The sequence below is a fragment of the Aedes aegypti genome, chromosome 1, assembly GCF_002204515.2.
Source record: "Aedes aegypti strain LVP_AGWG chromosome 1, AaegL5.0 Primary Assembly, whole genome shotgun sequence".
NCBI lineage: Eukaryota > Metazoa > Arthropoda > Insecta > Diptera > Culicidae > Aedes > Aedes aegypti.
In genome coordinates this window covers 146,220,141-146,241,999 of record NC_035107.1, presented here as the reverse complement: position 1 = coordinate 146,241,999, position 21,859 = coordinate 146,220,141, and the positions used below count along the sequence as shown (strand labels likewise).

General features: G+C 40.2%; 1 protein-coding gene across 2 annotated transcripts in view; it reads left to right on the top strand.

Moving 5' to 3' along the window:
* The first annotated feature begins 15,494 nt into the window (after nt 1–15,494).
* LOC110677960 (serine/arginine repetitive matrix protein 2-like) overlaps nt 15,495–21,859 on the top strand; it is a 44,335-nt gene continuing 37,970 nt past the window's right edge. For both annotated transcript variants that reach the window (XM_021850108.1, XM_021850102.1), the window contains exons 1-4: nt 15,495–15,662; nt 15,743–15,800; nt 15,897–15,989; nt 21,360–21,629. In XM_021850108.1, coding sequence (XP_021705800.1) covers nt 15,758–15,800; nt 15,897–15,989; nt 21,360–21,629 — 406 coding nt within the window. In that variant the 5' untranslated portion in view covers nt 15,495–15,662; nt 15,743–15,757. The remainder of the gene's footprint in view (nt 15,663–15,742; nt 15,801–15,896; nt 15,990–21,359; nt 21,630–21,859) is intronic.

Sequence of the window (21,859 nt, the reverse complement as noted above, 5' to 3'; positions counted from 1 at the left end):
ATATCTATCAGTAAAAGTGAAAAATTTACTTTTTTGTGAAACTTTTTGAGGTCCTTTTAAAAGGCACAATTTAGAAGACTACAACTGATAATACAACCTACTACTACGGTGTTTGTAGATTACAGTGTTGAATTTTTGAAAATATTTTTGGTAAGTCATATAATTTTTTTCTGCTCTAGGGGGGTTTGACCCCAACCCCCCTTGGTTGCGCCACTGTCTCTCCCTATTTCGACGACTGCTTCGGTCCCTTCATTCTGCATACAATTTCGCTCTCCATATCTCGATATCCTCCTTATCTCGATATCTCCATATCTCGATGTATTCCTGTTGATTTTTTGTTCCCAATTTTCTCTCCATATGTCGATATGAACTTACTAGACTAGGTTACTAGACCAGATTTAAGTGATTCAGAACAATTTGGAAACTCGAAATGAAGTTTGTTATTTGTTATTTTCCTAGTAACGGAGTGGTTTTCAATCTAGTGCTCATTGAATTAATGTTCTTTGTCTCAGTGCGCATCGTACCTTCGTGCTGTGCGTACACGAATTCTCTCTGCTCTTGGAAGTTTTCTTAAAAACTACCTAAAGCAATAAAACAGTACTTTTCAGTGCTACATAAACAGTACTTTTCAGTACTATTTTTCCTACTATTGATCCCTTTACGATCCTTGTTTGAACCCGTGCCTTCGATTTTTCGTTGGACCCGTTGGCGAAAGCTAGTAGTGGTAATCCTTCTTGGACACCGTCTTGGGGGAAAAAAAAACCTCTCGAAGATCACGTCTTATTTCGTTTATTCATTAAACATGGTATCAACAACAATCAAAAGAAAGGGTGAATGTCTGAATTCACTACCTCCTTCTAAAAAAGTAGGTTTTAAAACTGTCACTACACGTGGCAAGAATGGAAGAAAGTACGTTTCCCCGGAAGGCGAACTTTCTTCCAAGGGTGAAATGAATAATTGTATCGAAATGAGCAATCAGTTCGATGCTCTAGACAAATTTTCCGAACACCAAATCGAAGCAGCCTCTAGCCCAGGCTCTTTGATTCAAGTGAGGAAGCAAAGAGTGCCGCCTATCGTGATCAGTTGTTCCGAATTTGGGAGATTTAGGCAGGAGATCTTGAACTCCATTAGGGGAATCAAAGTTTCCTTCCAAATCGCAAAGAAAGGAGACTGTCGCGTTTTGCCGGAAACTCTTAAAGATCGTGAACTTCTTCTCAGACATCTTGAAGAGAAGAAGCACATTTTTTTTACTTATGACGACAAAACTGAACGTTTGTTCAAAGTTGTCTTGAAAGGTCTCTCAAGTGACTATAAGTCACCTGATGAGATCAAAAATGGAATAAATGATTTACTTGGATTTTCCCCAGTCCAAGTAATCATTATGAAAAAGAGAACCCAATCTGGCATTGTTCGGAAAGGGCTTTCTCAAGAATATTATTTAGTTCACTTTAACAAAAAAGAACTAAATAATATTAAAGCTTTAGAAAAAGCAAAACTTTTGTTCGATGTCCGTGTGACATGGGAACATTTCCAGAAACCTGGAGGAAATTACCAGAACCCCACTCAGGGCCGTCGGTGCCAAAAGTGGGGTCATGGTACAAAAAATTGTCGCATGGATGCTAAATGCATGATTTGCGTAGGTTCTTCTCACGCCAAGGACGTCTGTCCAGTGAAGGAAGATACCACCAAGTTCATATGCTCTAATTGCGGGGCTAAAGAGTCGTTGAGGCTCGTGCCAGGCAGATGAAAAATAATATCCGTTACGATAACGGTCGTTTCCGGAATTTGTCTGGTAGAGTATCGAACCATGCTCATTTTTCAGTTAACGATCGTTTGATTAGGAATCATACCCATCAGGAAGATCATAATCATCAATGAGAATATATACCGAGGTGAGGAAGAAGACATTTAGTGTGCGTGGCATCCGTGTACGGTGCAAAATGTTTCACTACTACAAGCGAGCGAGCTCCCATAAGAAACCATGTAAATTAGTGACGTAGTTATTTTTGTTTACGTTTTTTCTCTTTACTAATACATACCCTTTGCTTCTTCTTCCACACCTTAGTATATATTCTCATTGCATAATCATGCTCATTCACAAACTAATTTTATTGCGTCGGGTAGCCGTTCGAATCTTTTGATTTCGAATGTATCTACCCACGGTAAATCCTTTGCAGATATCGTAGCAGGTAATTTGAACTCCTCCCCTATTCGTACTATGAGTACCCTTCTACTTGTTTCAAATCAAATGGAAAAAAACCCTACCGCCTCAGGTTACATCTACTCCGCCTCTTCGTCTACCGAAAATTCTAATGGGAATTCATTGGATAATGTACCCACTTCAAGTGATACGTCTGCCTCTGATTTTAATTTTCTAACTGAACAATTGAATCTACACACTTAGAATTTTTTCACGAGCTCGGCTGTGCGAATCTCGGTTTCCTGATGATTTTAACCGAGACTCAGCTAACAAATTGTCTGGTTGCTTAGCAACGAAGCACGATTTACTGATACTCGGCTTTTATTTGCTGAGATCCCAGGAAATTTGTTTGCCGACTACTCGGCTGTGCGGATCTCGGTTAAAATTAGCCGAGATTCGGCATTCTAAATTAAGTGTGTAATGATTGATGAAATGTTCAAAGCCATCACTATGACTGAAGCAGTCCAAGTAGGTTTAAAATTTACAAATCAAATTGTTATTGGATTACGTTTTTCTAATGGATCCAACTAATAATTTAAATATTTTAAATTGGAATGCTCGTTCTCTGAATGGTAAAGAGGACGAGCTGTTTAATTTTCTTACAGTTAATAACGTGCATATAGCAGTTATTACCGAAACGTATTTGAAACCTGGATCTAAACTAGAGATCCTAACATATTTGTTTATCGTAATGATCGACTTGATGGGGCATGTGGGGGTGTTGCAATCATCATTCATAGGCGTATAAAACATCAACTGTTTTCGTCATTTGAAACTAAAGTTTTTGAAACTTTAGGTGTGTCAGTTAAAACACAACTTGGTAAATATACTTTCATAGCTGCCTATTTGCCTCTTCAATGCTCTGGACATCAAGCTAATTTGCTCCAAACTGACTTTCGAAAATTGACTCGCAATAAGTCATTTTTTTTTGTCATTGGTGACTTTAATGCCAAACATCGGTCATGGAATAATTCTCAAAGTAATTCTAACGGCAGAATTTTATTTGATGAGTGCTCTTCAGTATATTTCTCAATTCAATACCCTGATAGCCCTACATGATTTTCCTCTTCTAGAAATCAGGTAAAATGTGGTCCATACTTTTGGATTTTCGACTGCATGTTGCGTACACTAGAGCAGCGAGCTCGATTTTGCGCACGGTGTCATTTACGCCTAATACCTTCAGGGCCGTTGGGGGACCACTTAGCGTCCACGTATGGACTTCAAATTTTTACCTGTTTTTTTTCTTACCAACTTTACAATTACGAACTTATAATATTTCGCATTTTCGAAAAATAAGGGACGGCCTAGAGTTCATCTTATCACCTACACTATTCCTTGCAAGTTGGAAGTTAGTATAGATTTGTGAGCATGACTTGAAGTCTATAGCATGACTTGAAGTCTATAGACATCCCTATAGGGATGTAAATGTTTTCGGATAGTGGTAATTATCCAAATTATTATTGATATAGGTACAAGTGGATAGCTATTATATTCTAAAATAATCTTTATTAGAGCTAATGCGACTGTTCTGTAAGAGCTGGTAATGGAACCACTCTTTTCAGAGCAACTTGTCAGAATGCTAACTCAGAGTTGGCTGTCATGGACTGCTACGATGCTACCACTGGATTGCTTGTGATAACATCTCTCCCTTCTTATTCCGGAGTACGGCATTCTAATTGTTCGCTTTGGACGGATTCGTACCTCTGGAGTAACTGAAGGTATAGTTTCTGATTCTTGTTGATTAGCTACAGGTCCATGGTCATCTTCATTGGAAGCTTGCAAACGTACATCAGAAATGTGCGATATTTCCTGATTTTCAACTGTGTCAACCGGAATAGTATCTTGAACGGGTGTAGGTTTTGATTGTAGGCCAAACATGTCAACTAGGATACTTAATGGTGATCTGCTGGAATCTGTAACGCTGCTGCTTACTTCACGCCACTTCAGCTGGTTTGCTTGGGATCGAATGTGCTTGCGTCTGCCATGCTGGTTGTCTAGTAACACATTGTAGTTTACATGTCCAAACGCCTCAATCACGACTCCTGCTGACCAAGTCCATTTATTCGCAGAATAAACCTTGGCATATATTTTATCTCCGGCTTGGAACGAACGGGAAACAACTCCATGTTTTTTGTTGAATTAATCGTTCTGCTGCTGGTTCACGACTGTGGTGGGTATGCGTTGGGTTGGTTGAAGTAAACTGAGAGCTGTACGCATTTTGCGACCAAGTATTAGTTCTGCTGGCGATTTTTCTTGCAGTATACGACTTGGTGTAGAACGGCACGTTTGAAGAAATACCTGTAGTTCTTGGCAATCTTCTCCCCTTCGTTTATCTTAAGTAGTGATCTCTTCAAAGTGTCGACAAACCTCTCTGCCTGGCCGTTGGATTGTGGATGGTACGGTGCTGTTCTTAGATGTTGGATTCCATTGGATTTACAGAACGCGGTGAACTGCTCCGAGGTGAACTGCGATCCGTTGTCCGATACCACAGTTGAAGGAACTCCAAAACGGGAAAACAATTCGTCCAGAAACTCAATAACACTTGATGTAGTTGAACCTCTGGCCATTTGGAATGTGCATCGACGACAACCAGAAAATATTGATCGAAAAACGGTCCTGCAAAATCGATATGAATTTGTTCCCAAGGACTTGCGGTTTGATGCCATGATTGCAGCGGAACCTTCCTTGGCGTTTTCGAATGGGAGGCACAGTGTTGCATTATCTAACGAAAGCTTCAATAGCATTGTCTATTTTCGGCCAGAACACGCGAGTTCGGGCGATGGCTTTCATTCTATCAATTCCGGGATGACCACGATGTAGTTGCTTCAGAGTACATGTACGAAAATTGTACGGTATTACCAAACGATCGGCCATCATGACGCATCCTTTCACAACAGTCAGAGTTTCACGATACGAGAAGAATTGACGTACTTGCTCATCTTCGATACTGTTTGCTTTTGATGACCATCCTTGCTGATTTAAACGGACCACTTGCTGCAGAACGGGACACTTGATTTTTTCTTTTCGAATCATGTTGAAAGTTATTGGCAGTATTCCGACAGCTTCGTCTAACGGAACTTCAATATCTTTTTGAACAGCAGCAATAATGAAATCCTCGTCAGGTTTCGTGTGATTGTTGATCAGCCTCGATAGCACATTAGCATAGCCAAACTATGTAGTTGAAACATATTCAATCTCGAAGTCGTAGCATAAGGGGTCGTCCATAAATGACGTAGCTTTTTAGGGGGGAGGGGGGTCTTCACGAATTTGTGACGACGTGTGACGAGGGGGAGGGAGGGGTCCTAGCTAGTGGACGTAGCATTTTGAATCAAGTCCGTAAAAAGAAAGGCGCTGAAAAAAAATTGCATACAATTATTTTTTTATGAAACTTATTTTTTCTACTTATAAGCTTGGGTTATTCAAAACATTCATATGACAAGATTGAAAAAATATCTATGAAACTTTAGATTTTCTTGATAAATGCAATCAAACAGATGTTTTGAAGCTTTTAATAATTATGCGAATATTATATTATATTCGTGTCCAAATTAATAAATTTATAAATAAACAAAATAAATTTATTGAATTGATTAAAAATCAATGCTCTGAATACTTGGAGTACATTTTTTACTGGGAGTACAAGATATTTATTCCGTGAATTATGCCTTCAATGTTCCAGGAGATCTCCACCCAATCAACTTATCATTTGTTTTGATATATCAATGCTCTTGATGGAATAGCCTGAATATTGATAAGGATAAGAGATTCGAGTGTTAACAAAATGGCCCTATCATTAAATTTTGTTAATAACTCGGTAATTTGAAGAATTTTTATTATTTAACGGTTTCATTATAGGTTGTGTATGGAAACGATAATGAAAATCAACTGAAATATTAATAGAGATTATTGTATTTGTATAATAATCGCTAAAATTTTCTAAACATTCCAAATATTTCAACTGTAATCTTTTGTGTATCTGGCCACTGTTTGCTAAAATGATTTGAAATTGGATAATATTAACGATGATTCATTTCAAATTAATATATTTTCTTGATCATCTTCATTGAAATCTATTTCCTAACAAAGAATAATAATAAAAAAAAAACAATCCTCTAATAGAACGAAATTTTTGTTCCACAGTAACGAGCTGCATCAATCCAATCAATTTTTTTCACATTTTTTATAGTAAACTTGTTTTTTTATGGTAAGTACAGCAATAGTAATATAATTTAGTCTATAAGAAACTGGACACCAAAACCAAGGAAAATGTTTATTTAAAACTTTTCCAAATTACTTTTGAGCGCTACTGTATATCACTACTGTTAGAATAGATTATCCTTTCATTTCAGTCAGTAATTAATATCAAACTTTGTATTGAACTTCTCAATTCCAATTTTTTGTTTTGACCCAGTCGCTAAGGAAAACAAATAAAAAAAATATAGGGGGGGGGTGCTCGATATGCTACGTATTTTCCAGGGGGGAGTACCAGCATTTGTGACGAAATGCTACGAGGGGGGAGGGGGTGTAAAAAATAAGCGAAAAAATGCTACGTCATTTATGGACGGCCCCTAAGAGAGTCAGCGCCCATCGTTGCAAACGGTTCGCGGTATGCAGAGGTTTGAAAAGAGCTTCGAGACGCTGATGATGCTCTACTTCTGTTTTGCTGAATAAAATGATGTCGTCCAGAAATGATTCAACTCCTTCGAGGTCTGCTATCATGCTGTTCATCAATTGTTGAAAAGCTCCGGGCAGATTTCACACCTGGCGCCAATCTGTTGAAACGATAGAGTCCTCGATGTGTGTTGATCGTTAATAGTTGTTTTGAATCGTCATCCACTCCAACTGCTGAAGAACTTGCATCCATTTAGCTTGGTGAAAATGTCGTCCGGTACTGGTAAAGGGTAACTGTTCGCTTCTAACGCTGCGTTTAATCCGGTGGAATAGTCGGCACAGATGCGTACCTTCCCATTAGGCTTCTTCACAGTAACGATTGGAGCGGCTCATGGCGAAAAATCTACGGGTGTGATGATTTCCGCTTGCTCCAAACGATCCAATTCGGCGTCAACCTTCGTGATGGATGTGAACGGAACTGGACGTTTCGGCTTGTACACGGAACAATGTCCGAGGGTATCCTTGAACACGTTCGGAAACGCTTCTTTGTAGTTCTGGATCGATGACTGCGTAGCTTGCACTTTTCTACAGATCGCTGATAGAGGTTTAGACCATAGTTCAAAAAGTTCAATCCAATCTAGGCCGAACAAATTGAGATTAGGGTGGTTTTTCACGAAGCAGGTGCCGTCTTTGATGATGTTTCCAAACTTGATAAAACAGGTTTTTTTTTAATTACTTTATTAGTATTATTCCAAACATTACATTCATTATTTCTTCTGTTCTGTGTTATTAGGCAACACTATCATCCTAATTTGGTAAAACAAATCTAAGATTTTATTAACATTTTGTTAACAACATATTACATTTCATTTGCCGTAGCAGTTCAGATTTTTTACAGGTGAGTTGATTTCACCTGCTTATAAGAGAAAAAAAAACGTTTTCAATATACTTAACCTAACTTAACCTAAACATATAACGCATTAATCGTGGCAATAGAAGATTGTAACGATTTTTGATGAAATTATTGATTATTTTATTTGACATTTGTTCCAATGTTTCAACATTGGATATTCTATGTAACTCATTGGTACTATACCAGGGAGGAAGCCTCAGAATCGTTTTCAAAATTTTATTTTGAATTCTCTGCAGAGCTTTCTTCCTGGTATTACAACAGCTAGTCCACAGACTCTGTGGCTGTCTGTGGCTAGTCCATATTGGTACAGCATACAACATGGCTGGCCTGAAAATTTGTTTGAATATTAAAAGCTTGTTCTTAAGACAAAGTTTTGATTTTCTATTAATAAGTGGATAAAGACATTTTACATATTTGTTAGATTTGGCTTGAATGACCTCAATGTGACTTTTGAAAGTTAAATTCTTATCTAGCATGAGCCCTAGATACTTAACTTCATCTGACCAATTTAGAGGGGTTCCACTCTCATCGTGACAACATGTCTACTTGAAGGTTTCAAATAAAGAGCTTTTGGTTTATGTGGGAATATTATTAGTTGAGTTTTGAAAGCATTAGGAGAAATCTTCCATTTTTGCAAGTATGAAGAAAAAATATCCAAACTTTTTTGCAATCAACTACAGATGACACGCAGGCTTCGTCCTTTGGCGGAGAGGCCTGTGTCATCCGCAAACAAAGATTTTTGACATCCCTGAGGTAGCTCAGGTAAGTCAGATGTGAAAATATTGTATAATATTGGTCCCAAAATGCTGCCTTGAGGAACACCAGCTCTGACAGGAAGTCTTTCAGATCTGGAGTTCTGATAATTAACCTGAAGTGTACGATTTGACAGATAACTTTGAATTATTCTAACAATGTATGTTGGAAAATCAAAGTTTTTCAATTTTACGATCAAACCTTCATGCCAAACACTGTCGTATGCTTTTTCTATGTCTAAAAGAGCAAGACCAGTAGAATAGCCTTCAGATTTGTTGGAACGGATCAAATTTGTTACACGTAAGAGTTGATGAGTGGTCGAATGTCTATGGCGGAATCCGAACTGTTCATTGGCAAAAATTGAATTTTCGTTGATGTGGGCCATCATTCTGTTCAAAATAACCTTTTCAAAAAATTTACTGATGGAGGAAAGCAAACTGATTGGACGATAGCTAGAAGCTTCTGCTGGATTTTTGTCTGGTTTTAAAATTGGAACAACCTTAGCATTTTTCCATTTGTCTGGAAAATATGCTAATTGAAAACATTTGTTGAATATATCAACTAAAAATGATAAGCTACTTTCTGGAAGTTTCTTGATGAGGATGTAGAAAATTCCATCATCGCCAGGAGCTTTCATATTTTTGATTTTTTTAATAATAGTTCTCACTTCTTCCAAATCAGTCTCCCAGGCATTTTCGAAAACGTTCTCTTGATTGAAAATATTTTCAAAGTCCTGAGTAACTTGTTTTTCAATTGGACTAGTAAGTCCTAAATTAAAATTGTGCGCACTTTCAAACTGCATAGCAAGTTTTTGAGCTTTTTCGCAATTAGTTAGTAATAATTAGTTTTCCTCTTTCAATGCCGGTATTGGCTTCTGAGGTTTTTTCAAGATTTTAGATAATTTCCAAAAGGGCTTAGAGCCAGGGTCCAATTGAGAAATCTGATTTTCAAAATTTTTGTTTCTTAAATCTGCAAAACGTTTCTTGATTTTTTTCTACAAATCCTGCCATATAATTTTCATAGCAGGATCACGAGTGCGTTGAAATTGCCTTCTCCTCACATTTTTAAGACGGATCAAGAGTTTAAGATCATCGTCTATAATCACGGATTCAAATTTTACTTCACATTTTGGAATTGCAATGCTCCTGGCTTCAACAATAGAATTTGTTAAAGTTTCAAGAGCATTGTCAATATCAAGTTTTGTTTGTAAGGGAATATTAACATCAAGATTAGAGTCAATAAATGTTTCATATATATTCCAGTCGGCTCAAAAATAATTGAAAGTGGAGCTGATAGGATTGAGAATCGCTTCATAGGATATTTGAAATGTAACAGGGACATGATCAGAATCAAAATCAGCATGAGTAACTAATTGGCTACAAAGATGACTAGAGTCGGTTAAGACCAAGTCAATCGTAGATGGATTTCTAAAAGATGAAAAACATGTAGGGCTAACAGGGTATTGAATTGAGAAATATCCTGAAGAGCACTCATCAAATAAAATTCTGCCGTTGAAATTACTTTGAGAATTATTCCATGACCGACGTTTGGCATTAAAGTCACCAATGACAAAAAATTTAGACTTATTGCGAGTCAATTTTCGCAAGTCAGTTTGGAGCAAATTAACTTGCTGTCCAGAGCATTGAAAAGGCAAATAGGCAGCTATGAAAGTATATTTACCAGACTGCGTTTCAACAGAAACACTTAAAGTTTCAAAAACTTTAGTTTCAAATGACGAAAACAGTTGATGTTTTATACGCCTATGAATGATGATTGCAACTCCCCCACATGCCCCATCAAGTCGATCATTACGATAAATAAAAAAAGTTAGGATCTTCTTTTAGTTTGGATCCAGGTTTTAAATAAGTTTCGGTAATAACTGCTATATGCACGTTATTAACCGGAAGAAAATTAAACAGCTCGTCCTCTTTACCATTCAGAGAACGAGCATTCCAATTTCAAATATTTAAATTATTATTTGGATCCATTAGAAAAACGTAATCCAATAACAATTTGATTTGTAAATTTTACACCAACTTGGACTGCTTCAGTCATAGTGGTGGCTTTGAACATTGCATCAATCATTAGATTCAATTGTTCAGTTAGAAAATTAAAATCAGAGGCAGACATACCGCTTGAAGTGGGTACATCTGATGATTTTCCATTAGAATTTTCGGTAGACGAAGAGGCGGAGTAGATGTAACCTGAGGCGGTAGGGTTTTTTTCCATTTGATTTGAAACAAGTAGAATGGGTACTCATAGTTCGAACAGGGGAGGAGTTCAAATTACCTGCTACGATATCAGCAAAGGATTTTCCGTGGGTAGATACATTCGAAATTGAAAGATTCGAACGGCTACCCGACGGATTAAAATTTGTTTGTGAATGAGCATGATTATGATCTTCCTGGTGGGTATGATTTCTAATCAAGCGATCGTTAACTGAAAAATGAGCATTGTTCGATATTCTACCAGGCAAATTCCGCAAACGACCGTTATCGTAGCGGATATTATCCTTCATCTGCCTGGCACGAGCCTCAACGACTCTCTTGCGTGAAGGGCATTCCCAAAAGTTAGCTTTATGAGGGCCCTTGCAATTGGCGCATTCAAACTTTCTGGTATCTTCTTTCACAGGACAGACGTCCTTAGCGTGAGAAGAACCTCCGCAAATCATGCATTTAGCATCCATGCGACAATTTTTTGTACCATGACCCCACTTTTGGCACCGACGGCACTGAGTGGGGTTCTGGTAATTTCCTCCAGGTTTCTGGAAATGTTCCCATGTCACACGGACATCGAACATAAGTTTTGCTTTTTCTAAAGCTTTAATATTATTTAGTTCTTTTTTGTTAAAGTGAACTAAATAATATTCTTGAGAAAACTCTTTCCGAACAATGCCAGATTGGGTTCTCTTTTTCATAATAATTACTTGGACTGGGGAAAATCCAAGTAAATCATTTATTCCATTTTTGATCTCTTCAGGTGACTTATAGTCACTTGAGAGACCTTTCAAGACAACTTTGAACAAACGTTCAGTTTAGTCGTCATAAGTAAAAAAAAATGTGCTTCTTCTCTTCAAGATGTCTGAGAAGAAGTTCACGATCTTTAAGAGTTTCCGGCAAAACGCGACAGTCTCCTTTCTTTGCGATTTGCAAGGAAACTTTGATTTCCCTAATGGAGTTCAAGATCTCCTGCCTAAATTCCCCAAATTCGGAACAACTGACAACGATAGGCGGCACTCTTTGCTTCCTCACTTGAATCAAAGAGCCTGGGCTAGAGGATGCTTTGATTTGGTGTTCGGAAAATTTGTCTAGAGCATCGAACTGATTGCTCATTTCGATACAATTATTCATTTCACCCTTGGAAGAAAGTTCGCATTCCGGGGAAGCGAACCTTTCTTCCATTCTTGCCACGTGTAGTGACAGTTTTAAATCCCACTTTTTTAGAAGGAAGTAGTGAATTCAGAGATTCACCCTTCCTTTTGTTAGTTGTTGATACCATGTTTAGTTAATAAACGAGAAAGACGTGACCTTCGAGAGGTTTTTTCCCAATACGGTGTCCAAGAAGGATTACCACCGCTAGCTTTCGCCAACGGGTCCAACGAAAAATCGAAGGCACGGGTCCAAACAAGGATCGTAAAGGGATCAATAGTAGAAAAAATAGTACTGAAAAGTACTGTTTTAGTAGCACTGAAAAGTACCGTTTTTAATTTTAGCACTGAAAAGTACTGTTTTATTGCTTTAGGTAGTTTTTAAGAAAACTTCCAAGTGCAGAGAGAATTCGTGTACGCACAGCACGAAGGTACGATGCGCACTGATTGATAAAACAGGTGAACTCTCCTACTAGATTCAAAGGCTTCCCCGACGCCGTTTCCGTTTCGCTTGTTGTTGGTTTCAAATCCGGTGATCCAAGTTTCTCCCAGGTTTGTCTTGAAATGAGGGTGATATCAGATGCTGTATCGAACTGAAGCTTAATCTTCACGCCGCAGATGTTGACGTTCACGAACTTCCTTCTGATTTCGCTGCTGATCTGATTAACCGCAAGAATGCCGTTGACGCTCGATTTCTTCTTATCTTTGTGTTTCTTGGATCCTGGGTTGGGCTTCACAGAAATGCAACTGCAGTAGCCTTCCTTATGCCCAACTTTGTTACAGGATTTGCAGATATGATTCGCAAAAGGGCAATCATGAACAAAGTGCATGCCACCGCACTGCCAGCATGGTGTTCTTGGAATGCTTGAATGTTTGTTGTCTTTTTTCGATTGCGCAGATTGATTCAATTGTTGCTTCTTCTGTTTGACTGCACAGACTGTTGCTATGCAATTGATGATTTCTGCTCGATCAAGGTGATGTCGTGTTTCAAATTCTGCAACCGTTGACATTCGTTGATGAGGGTGTCCAACTTGCACTCGCCTTCTCTGTCTGCTTCTAGTTTTGAAAGTAATCTGGTTCTGATGTCAGCTTCCTTCGGCGATCTTAATCCGCAGATGAAAATGAGGGATTTGAATTGATCAGCTGTGATACGGTTCAACTCGAAATCCTCACATCGTTTGTTGACTGTCGCTGCATAGGTCACGTAATCCTCTTCCGCTTTCTTCGTTATTAGAAAATATTGATACCTCTTGCTGAATAACGTGGTTCTCATTCCGAACAGCTGCTTCAACTTGAAGACGGTGTCCTCAAACGAAAACTCACGGTCATGCTTCGGTAATAGGAAGTTCACGTTCTTGTCATGCACGTTCACGCTAAGGCTTCTTAAGAGGAGAAGGACCTTCGCTGAATCATCCAGATTAACGCCATCCTTCAGGAAAAGGTCTTCATATTTCTGGTACAATCGGTCGAATACTAAGCCGTTCTCGGGATCGTAGCAAAACTCACGGATGTTTGACGCTAGGGATTCAATGATGAATTCGGGGCCGCTTGCTGTCCTGGCTGGAGCTTCTAGGTTGTTGAAACGTTCCATCATGGCCATTAGACGAGCATTCTGTTCCGCTATCTGCTGATTTTGCTGGAGAATGAGCCGGAAAACATCTTGACCTCCGAGGTTATATTCTAAAATAATCTTTATTAGAGCTAATTGCGACTGTTCTGTAAGAGCTGGTAATGGAACCACTCTTTTCAGAGTAACTTGTCAGAATGCCAACTCAGAGTTGGCTGCCATGGACTGCTACGATGCTACCACTGGATTGCTTGTGATAAGGGCCTGTTCACAAATTCCATAACGCTGAAGGGGGTGGGTGGGTGTCCTCAAAAAATGCCCAATTTTAGCGTTATGAAATTTGTGAATGAACCCTAACAATAGCTGAATCAATAAAGTGTGTGTATTTGATTTGACGTTATTTTAGTGTTGGTGTAAGTTAATTTGACTTCGAAACAACTATTTGTGCGTAAGTAAAAGTAATTAACGGGATAGTATAATCTCAACATATAAAGAAATTCTTCTGCGTGTTGGCTTGGCGACGGTTTCACCAGCGCCGATTATAAATCGTTCGAAAAGGTGCGAAATTTACAATATAAAGTATTGAAATACGCATCTTTTTACATATTCTTATAAAAATAAAAATTGAATTTATAAAACACTTTGGCCTTTATTTTCATGTTTGTCTGAAAAGATCGAAGATCGATCATGAATGCCAGACTAGTTTTCTCTAGGTAGTTCCGACCGAGTTACTAGGTGCTTCGTTGGGTGGTGGTGCTCTGTTCAGTAGATGTGAACGGGTATACAGCTTGGTACCCAGGTTGTCCGAAGATCCGGATTTACACAGCTCCTGTAGAATCACACAATGGCGGTACATTCGAGAAAACAATGCAAAAAAATAGGTACTTAAGGCCCAAACGCAATGATAGCGGAACGGCAACGGAAAGCGGAACCGGTTCGCCAGCATGAGCTACAATATGGTTGTCGGCTTTGTGTTGATTCACTTTTATTCGTTGACAGCTCATTCGGGATGTTGTGATTCATGCTGGCGTACCGGTTCCGCTTTCCGTTGCCGTTCCGCTATCATTGCGTTAGAGCCTTCACGCTTTGGGTAGAATGAAATAAATCAATCAGGTGCCGAAAAAACTCTTCGATCCAAAAATCTGATGCTGATTTGAATTGCAATTTAGCTTTTTGCAAAAAAAAATATACGCCTCCAAGAATAACTTCATCTTCACCATCTCGAGCACAACAAACGATGAACGTAATATAAAATGTCAAATATCAAACCACAACACAGAATGAACTACCTATCGAAATGAATCTATGTGGGGTACGTGATTTTCACGTAGGTGTGATGATCATAAACAGTAAATATTACTGAAGTCTCATTTCATCGTTACCAACGGTTCATTTATAGAGATCATTTATAGAGATCTACGTGATCTTTCACGTAGCATTGACAAGTGGATTTCTTTGAGTGTACAAATAATCGCTAGAAGATAACGCGAAACATATTTGTATGGCGAAATGCATCTAACATCTAACATTTCTCAAAATTGGGAACTATTTTCTAAAAAATATTTATTTGGTACCGATTGTGCGTGATGATGATGGCTATCACGCCTACCAAATATTTTTTTCGATTAAAGTCTGATTTGCTGCTGAACAGGAATCGGTAAAGAAATTTCTCGTCGATTCCTTGCAGAATTTTTGTACAGCGACTCCCGTTTGAACTGACATCTCTTTTCAACTGCGTACTGCGATCAGAAAAAAGCGCTTCCTTGATCGATTCCTTGCAGAAATTTTCCATGCATCAAGATAGGCCAAGAAATTACTTGTCAGCAGCGAATCAGGCTTAAAGCATTCATTCACAAGATATTTGAAGTTAGATGCCATTCCCCATACAAAATAAAACGAGAAAACTTCTGCTGATCAACTGTGAACAAGAGCAAAGCAGGTAAACCCATTCACAATGCGGTCTCGCATGAATATAGTGCGCAATTTTTGGCTCAGTGTATTTGTGAGCGTGATCGACAAGATGGCATCACTGCACTTCGTCACTCGCAACATTCGATACATTTGACAGGTGCATTGCGCGTGTGTCGATCTGTTTATTTACCTTCGTAAATTTTCATCAAGCGCGAAGCGACGCACATTTACGCATTTTGCCGAAAAAAGTTCCTTAAAATTATAAAATTACACTGTTAAACGGTTTAAACTGTGCACCGAGCCTGCCGGAACATCCCAAGTATGAAATCATCCCCTAGTGGTAAGTGGGTTCTTTTGTTTTCGAAGAAACAATGCGTGTTTGATTGATTCGTCCTTTTGTTTACTTTTGTGCAATTTCAGATAGCAGCAGATGCCATGACGAAACAAACCGTACTTAGCCCGGAAGCGGGCACCAGCGGTAAGATTTTTATAAGGAATGCAATAATTTGTTATATATTCTTATTTCTGCTTATATATCTGTTATCTGTTATATTATTCTTATTTCTGCTTTCAGCATGCTCCAAAAGCGAACCTTTGGCGAGCGGTTTTGAACTCTTGATTCAGGAAATTAAAACCCATTTAGCCGAGACTACAACCGAGGACACAGGTGGGTGAAATTTACAACTTCTAGTACCTTTCAGGCTGACCTTGCGTACCTTTTTAAACTTGATGGTCTCGTCTGTTGAATGAAAATTTAAGTGCCGGGACAGAATCATTTTTAACTTGACAGTACAGTTTTAATACTGCTTATTTCAATTGACTTAATATAAATCACATGTCTTAGATTGAATATGAATGTAAATTACACTTCAAATATAGACAGCGCTTCATTGGGGATGAGATCACATTGATGAAAATTAAAAACTGTCCCATATTTTCAAACATGGGTACACACTGAGAAAACTATTATACCACATTTGCTCTAACCGGAAAGAGTACATTTTTCAATTCTGCAAATTCCTGGAGTAAAAAAACATTCGATGATGTACAAATTTACAGAAATTGTGCCATTTCCAGATTGTGTCCGGTATTGAAAGTTACCTCTTGTGATTGGACGATTTGGTACTAGAATACATCATCAAAATGTAATGTCAAAATTCATATTTATATCTTCAAATTTATTTTTGTACGCTACAAAAATGATAATATTAATCATAAATGGGTAACAAGATCACATAAAACCAATAATTTTTGAGTTATGAATTAAGTGGCTTAAGGGTCGGTACTGGGGGATCTCCCCCTACACTGAGTCTTTTCTCACAAACCGAAAATTTAGTTTCCGTTTAGAATTTCTTGCGTTTAGTATCATAAAGCATACCATAATCCGGGGACAAAATGACCACTGGAGCGAATTTGTTCAGATCGGTACATATATGTAATAGCAATTCTTGCCAAGGATGCTGAATTTACTGTTTGCATCACAAACATTCCATCTTTTATAGTTTATAAATGTGTAATGATAATTTTAAACAATTTTATTTTTTATAACGTTAGTTTCAGAAATATTTAGTTATTTTTTGGCTGTAAGCAATGCTGTTGGAATAGTCAGTACTAAACAATCCGCTGGTGCTAAGTTTATATGCAAACTATGAGAGTATGAATAGTTTTGTAAGCTTAAAAGTTAACTATTGAGCTTGTTTTTGAAAATTTACAGCATAACAAGAATAATTAGTTAATCATAAAATCGTTATTGTCGGAAAACCTGTAATGTCAAGGGGAATCGCCTACATTTAGGCGTATTATACTGGTTTCCAAAGTTTACCTTTGCAATTGAATGATTAAATTCACGAACTGTAAGAATGTTAACGCCATTTTCTGAATCAAGGTTCACACATTTCAAGCGTGTGCTAGAATAAGGGCGTAAGTCGCATGATCGATTTCTCTTCATCGATCCTCTCTACTGTGAATAATGGTGACAAGATGCGGGTTTATCAGCACTTTTTCACTTCAGTGCGCTAGGCACCGATGTAATCTTGCTTCCTGAGGTGAACAAATGCTGACAAATCCGCATCTTGTCACCTTTATTAACAGAAGAGAGGATCGATGAAGAGAAATCGATCATGCGACTTACGCCCTTATTCTAGCACACGCTTGATTTATTTGATAAGGATTTTTATTTTTAAACTTGTAGGTCACATCTTCTTTTCGGCATTAACGTCCCCACTGGGACAGAGCCAGCTTCTCAGCTTAGTTGGCTGGGCATGGCGTACCATTGGTACCTCGTGTACCTGCAGGAATAAAATAGACCCCTTTGTGTGGTCCTTAGCCTCTTGCCCAGCAACTCCTATCCCTACCTCCTCGTTGTAATGGCCGGGGTACGAGTAACCTTAGGGAAGATCGGGTAACCAACCCCCGGTGGGAACTTTGGTCGTATGCTGACAGGGAAGGAGGGTTTGCTTTAGCTTTTGCTTCAGTAAACCTGGAGCGTCTGTACTTCATGTTAGGAGCGGCTCACAACAGCGTCTGTTCCCCATGTCAGGGGCGGCTGATCATCGTCCGAGTGCCAGAGAAAGACTCTTAGCTAAACTGCGCACTATGGTCCTCCGAACATTCAGGGGGAATGGTCCTCCGGAAATCTAGGGGGTTGGTGTCATGATCATGACCCTGCAAGCCAACCGTAAAAAAAAACAAGTTACAAATAATCAACGAGAGAATGCGAACCGGGACAATCGGCGAAGACCACAACGACGTAAAAGGACTAGCGTTTGGAAGCTCGGTACGTGGAACTGTGAATCTCTCAACTTCATCGGGAACACACACATACTCGCCGACGTGCTAAATGACCGTGTATTCGGCATCATAGCGTTGATCGAAGTGTGTTGGAAGGGATCAATGGTGCGAACGTTTAGAGATAACCATACCATCTACCAAAGCTGCGGCAACACACACGAGCTGGGAACAGCTTTTATAGTGATGGGTGATATGCAGTGGCGCGTGATCGGGTGGTGGCCGATCAATGAGAGAATGTGCAAGTTGAGGCTCAAAGGCCGGCTCTTCAACTTCAGCATAATAAACGTGCACAGCCCTCACTCCGGAAACACTAAAGATGATAAAGACGCTTTTTACGCGCAGCTCGAACGCGAGTACGACTGCTGCCCAACATCGTCAAGATCATCATAGGAGATTTGAACGCTCAGGCTGGGCAGGAGGAGGAGTTCAAACCGACGATTGGAATGTTCAGCTCCCACCGGCTGACGAACGAAAACGGCAACGTAAGGTATCGAAGGCCGCTCCGGTACGACCTAGAGCGGCTTAAGCAACCGGATGTCGCAGCGGTATACGCGCAGTACCTCGAGGCTGCATTACCGGAAGAGGGTGAGCTGAATGAAGCCCCTCTTGAGGACTGCTGGAGAACAGTGAAGGCAGCCATCAACAATGCAGCTGAGAGCAACGTCGGGTACATGGGACGGAGTCGACGGAACGATTGGTTCGACGAAGAATGTAGGCAGATTCTGGAGAAGAAGAACATCGCTCGGGCGGTCATGCTGCAGCAAGGGACCCGGCAGAACGTGGAGCGATATAAACGGAAACGGCAACCGCAGACCCGCCTTTTTCGGGAGAAAAAACGCCGCCTGGAGGAGTGGAGATGGAACAGCTGTGCCGGTCTCAAGAAACACGCACGTTTTATCAGAAGATCAACGCATCCCGCAACGGCTTCGTGCCGCGAGCCGAGATGTGCAGGAATAAGGATGGGAGCATTTTGACGAACGAGCGTGAGGTGATCGAAAGGTGGAAACAGCACTTCGACGAGCACCTGAATGGTGCTGAAAGCACAGGCAATGAAGGACGGGACAACGGAGGTAATGCCTTCGTCGGTACTGCGGAGGATGGAAACCAGCCAGCCAGCCAGAGGGAGGTTAATGATGCCATTCACCAGCTCAAGAACAATAAAGTTGCTGGTAAGGATGGTATCGGAGCTGAACTCATAAAGATGGACCCGGAGTGGCTGGCCATTTGTCTGCACTGGCTGATAGGCACAATCTGGGAAACATAACAGCTACCGGAGGAGTGGAAGGAAGGGGTGATATGCCCCATCTACAAGAAAGGCGATAAGTTAGATTGTGAGAATTTCCGAGCGATCACCATTCTAAATACGGCCTACCAAGTATTATCCCAGATCATCTCTTCCGTCGTCTGTCACCTGTCGTAAACGAGTTCGTGGGAAGTTATCAAGCCGGCTTCGTTGCGGCCGATCGACAAAGGATCAGATCTTTACTGTACGGCAAATCCTCCAAAAATGTCGTGAATACCCAGTCCCAACGCATCACCTTTTCATCGATTTTAAGGCGGCATACGATAGTATCGACCGCGTAGAGCTATGAAAAATCATGGACGAGAACAACTTTCCCGGGAAGCTCACGAGACTGATAAGAGCGACGATGGAAGGTGTGCAAAAGTGTGTGAAAGTTTAAGGCGAACATTTCGTTTGGATCCCGCCGGGGACTACAACAAGGTGATGGACTTACGTGTCTGTTGTTCAATATTGCGCTACAAGGTGTTATGCGGAGAGTCGGGCTCAACATCCGAGATACGATTTTTACGAGATCCAGTCAATTTGTTTGTTTCGCGGATGATATGGACATTGTCGGCCGAACATTTGAAAAGGTGGCAAACTTGTACAAAGCAAAGGTTGGACTGGTGGTGAATGCGGCCAAGACAAAATACATGTTAGCTGGTGGGGCCGAGCGTGCTTAGGGAGCAGTGTTACGATAGACGGGGATACGTTCAAGGTGGTCGACGAGTTCGTCTACCTTGGATCCTTGCTGACGGCTGACAATAACGTTAGCCGTGAAATACGGAGCCGCATCATCAGTGGAAGTCGGGCCTACTATGGCCTCCACAAGAAGCTGCGGTCAAAAAAGATTTCACACCCGCACCAAATGTATCATGTACAAAACGCTCATAAGGCCGGTAGTCCTCTACGGGCATGAAACGTGGACGATGCGCGAGGAGAACTTGCAAGCACTTGGAGTCTTCGAACGTCGGGTGCTTAGGACGATCTTTGGCGGTGTGCAGGAAAACGGTGTGTGGCGGCGAAGGATGAACCACGAGCTCGCCCAACTCTACGGCGAACCCAGTATCCAGAAGGTGGCAAAAGCTGGAAGGATATAGTGGGCAGGGCATGTTGCAAGAATGCCGGACAGCAACCCTGCAAAGATGGTGTTCGCGTCGGTTCCGGTTGGTACATGAAGGCTTGGAGCGCAGCGAGCTAGGTGGGCGGATCAAGTGCGTATCGATTTGGAACCACTATGGCCATAACTGGTACACCTACCCTAAGACTTATCGAAGAACGGAATCGTCGACTATAACTTATATGCAATGCATATAATTTGCTCTTCGAACAAGCATGTTTGTTTGTTTGACACCTACCCGATTTGATGCAATTGCGTACTTTTATTAACGTTTCCGCACTTGTAAAAACATCTGCGATTGTCCAGTGGTGAAATGTATCCTTATTCAATTGAAATATCGAGACGGGTTCTCCCGCCACAATTCCGCATAAACATGGGCGAACAGTTGCGTTGAAGCGCCAAAATTTTGCCCTTTAAACGGTTGATGGTGGGTAGTATTTCGGGAAGCTGGTAGTACTCCGCGTATAGACGCTGATGCGCGTCATGGTTTCGTCATTTAATTCTGGGCTTAGCATACGAGACCCACCCCTCGATCCACGAGCCGTAATTTCCACGTTGCCGGTTCCAATATTGCCACTGTGTTTGGAACTCGGCAACGATTTCGTCGGTGAGCAGATGCGGTCGAAATGACCATAAACCACGGCCGGCTCGTGTCCTAGCTGGGGGAGGCAAAGACGAAGTGTTAGCGCTTTGTGGTCCGTGAATTTGTTACAATTAAAAAAATATATTATGGGCTTTTACAAAAATGTTCCATTTGTCTTCATTTATCCCGTTTTTTTTTATTACGTTATGGTCAGCTTACGTATTTCTTCCATTGCTTACCTAACTCTTTCTCTAATTTTCAGTGCTCATCGGGAACTGTCCCCGCGATGTAACGGAGGAGGAAATCAACAAGTTCTTCTGCGGGTTTGCGTCGATTGTAAAGCTGCAGCAAGTTACTCACCGACTTTTGACCACGAACGTTTTTGTCGCCAAGTTTGACTCGGCCGAATCTGCGTCTCGTTCAAAGGTTTTGAACACGCTGACCCTCAATGGGAAGAAGATTCTGCTTCTTCAGCCAGACAGAACGCATTTTGTCGATAAGAGGAATGTGGTCGAACTGAATGGATTGCAAGGTGAGTGAATATTAGAACTGATAAGTATATAATTAAGTATATTGTAGGGCGAGTCAACCGTTATATGGAAAAACTTAAATTTTAATTATTATTTTTTTGGATATCATAGTTTTTGGTAGTACACACAATGTTCTTCATATACTGGTCTTATATTTTTGTCGCGCATTTTTCACGCACTTGTTTATATGTCCTGCTAACTCTTTTTACAATTCTGCAAATGCTTTATTCTT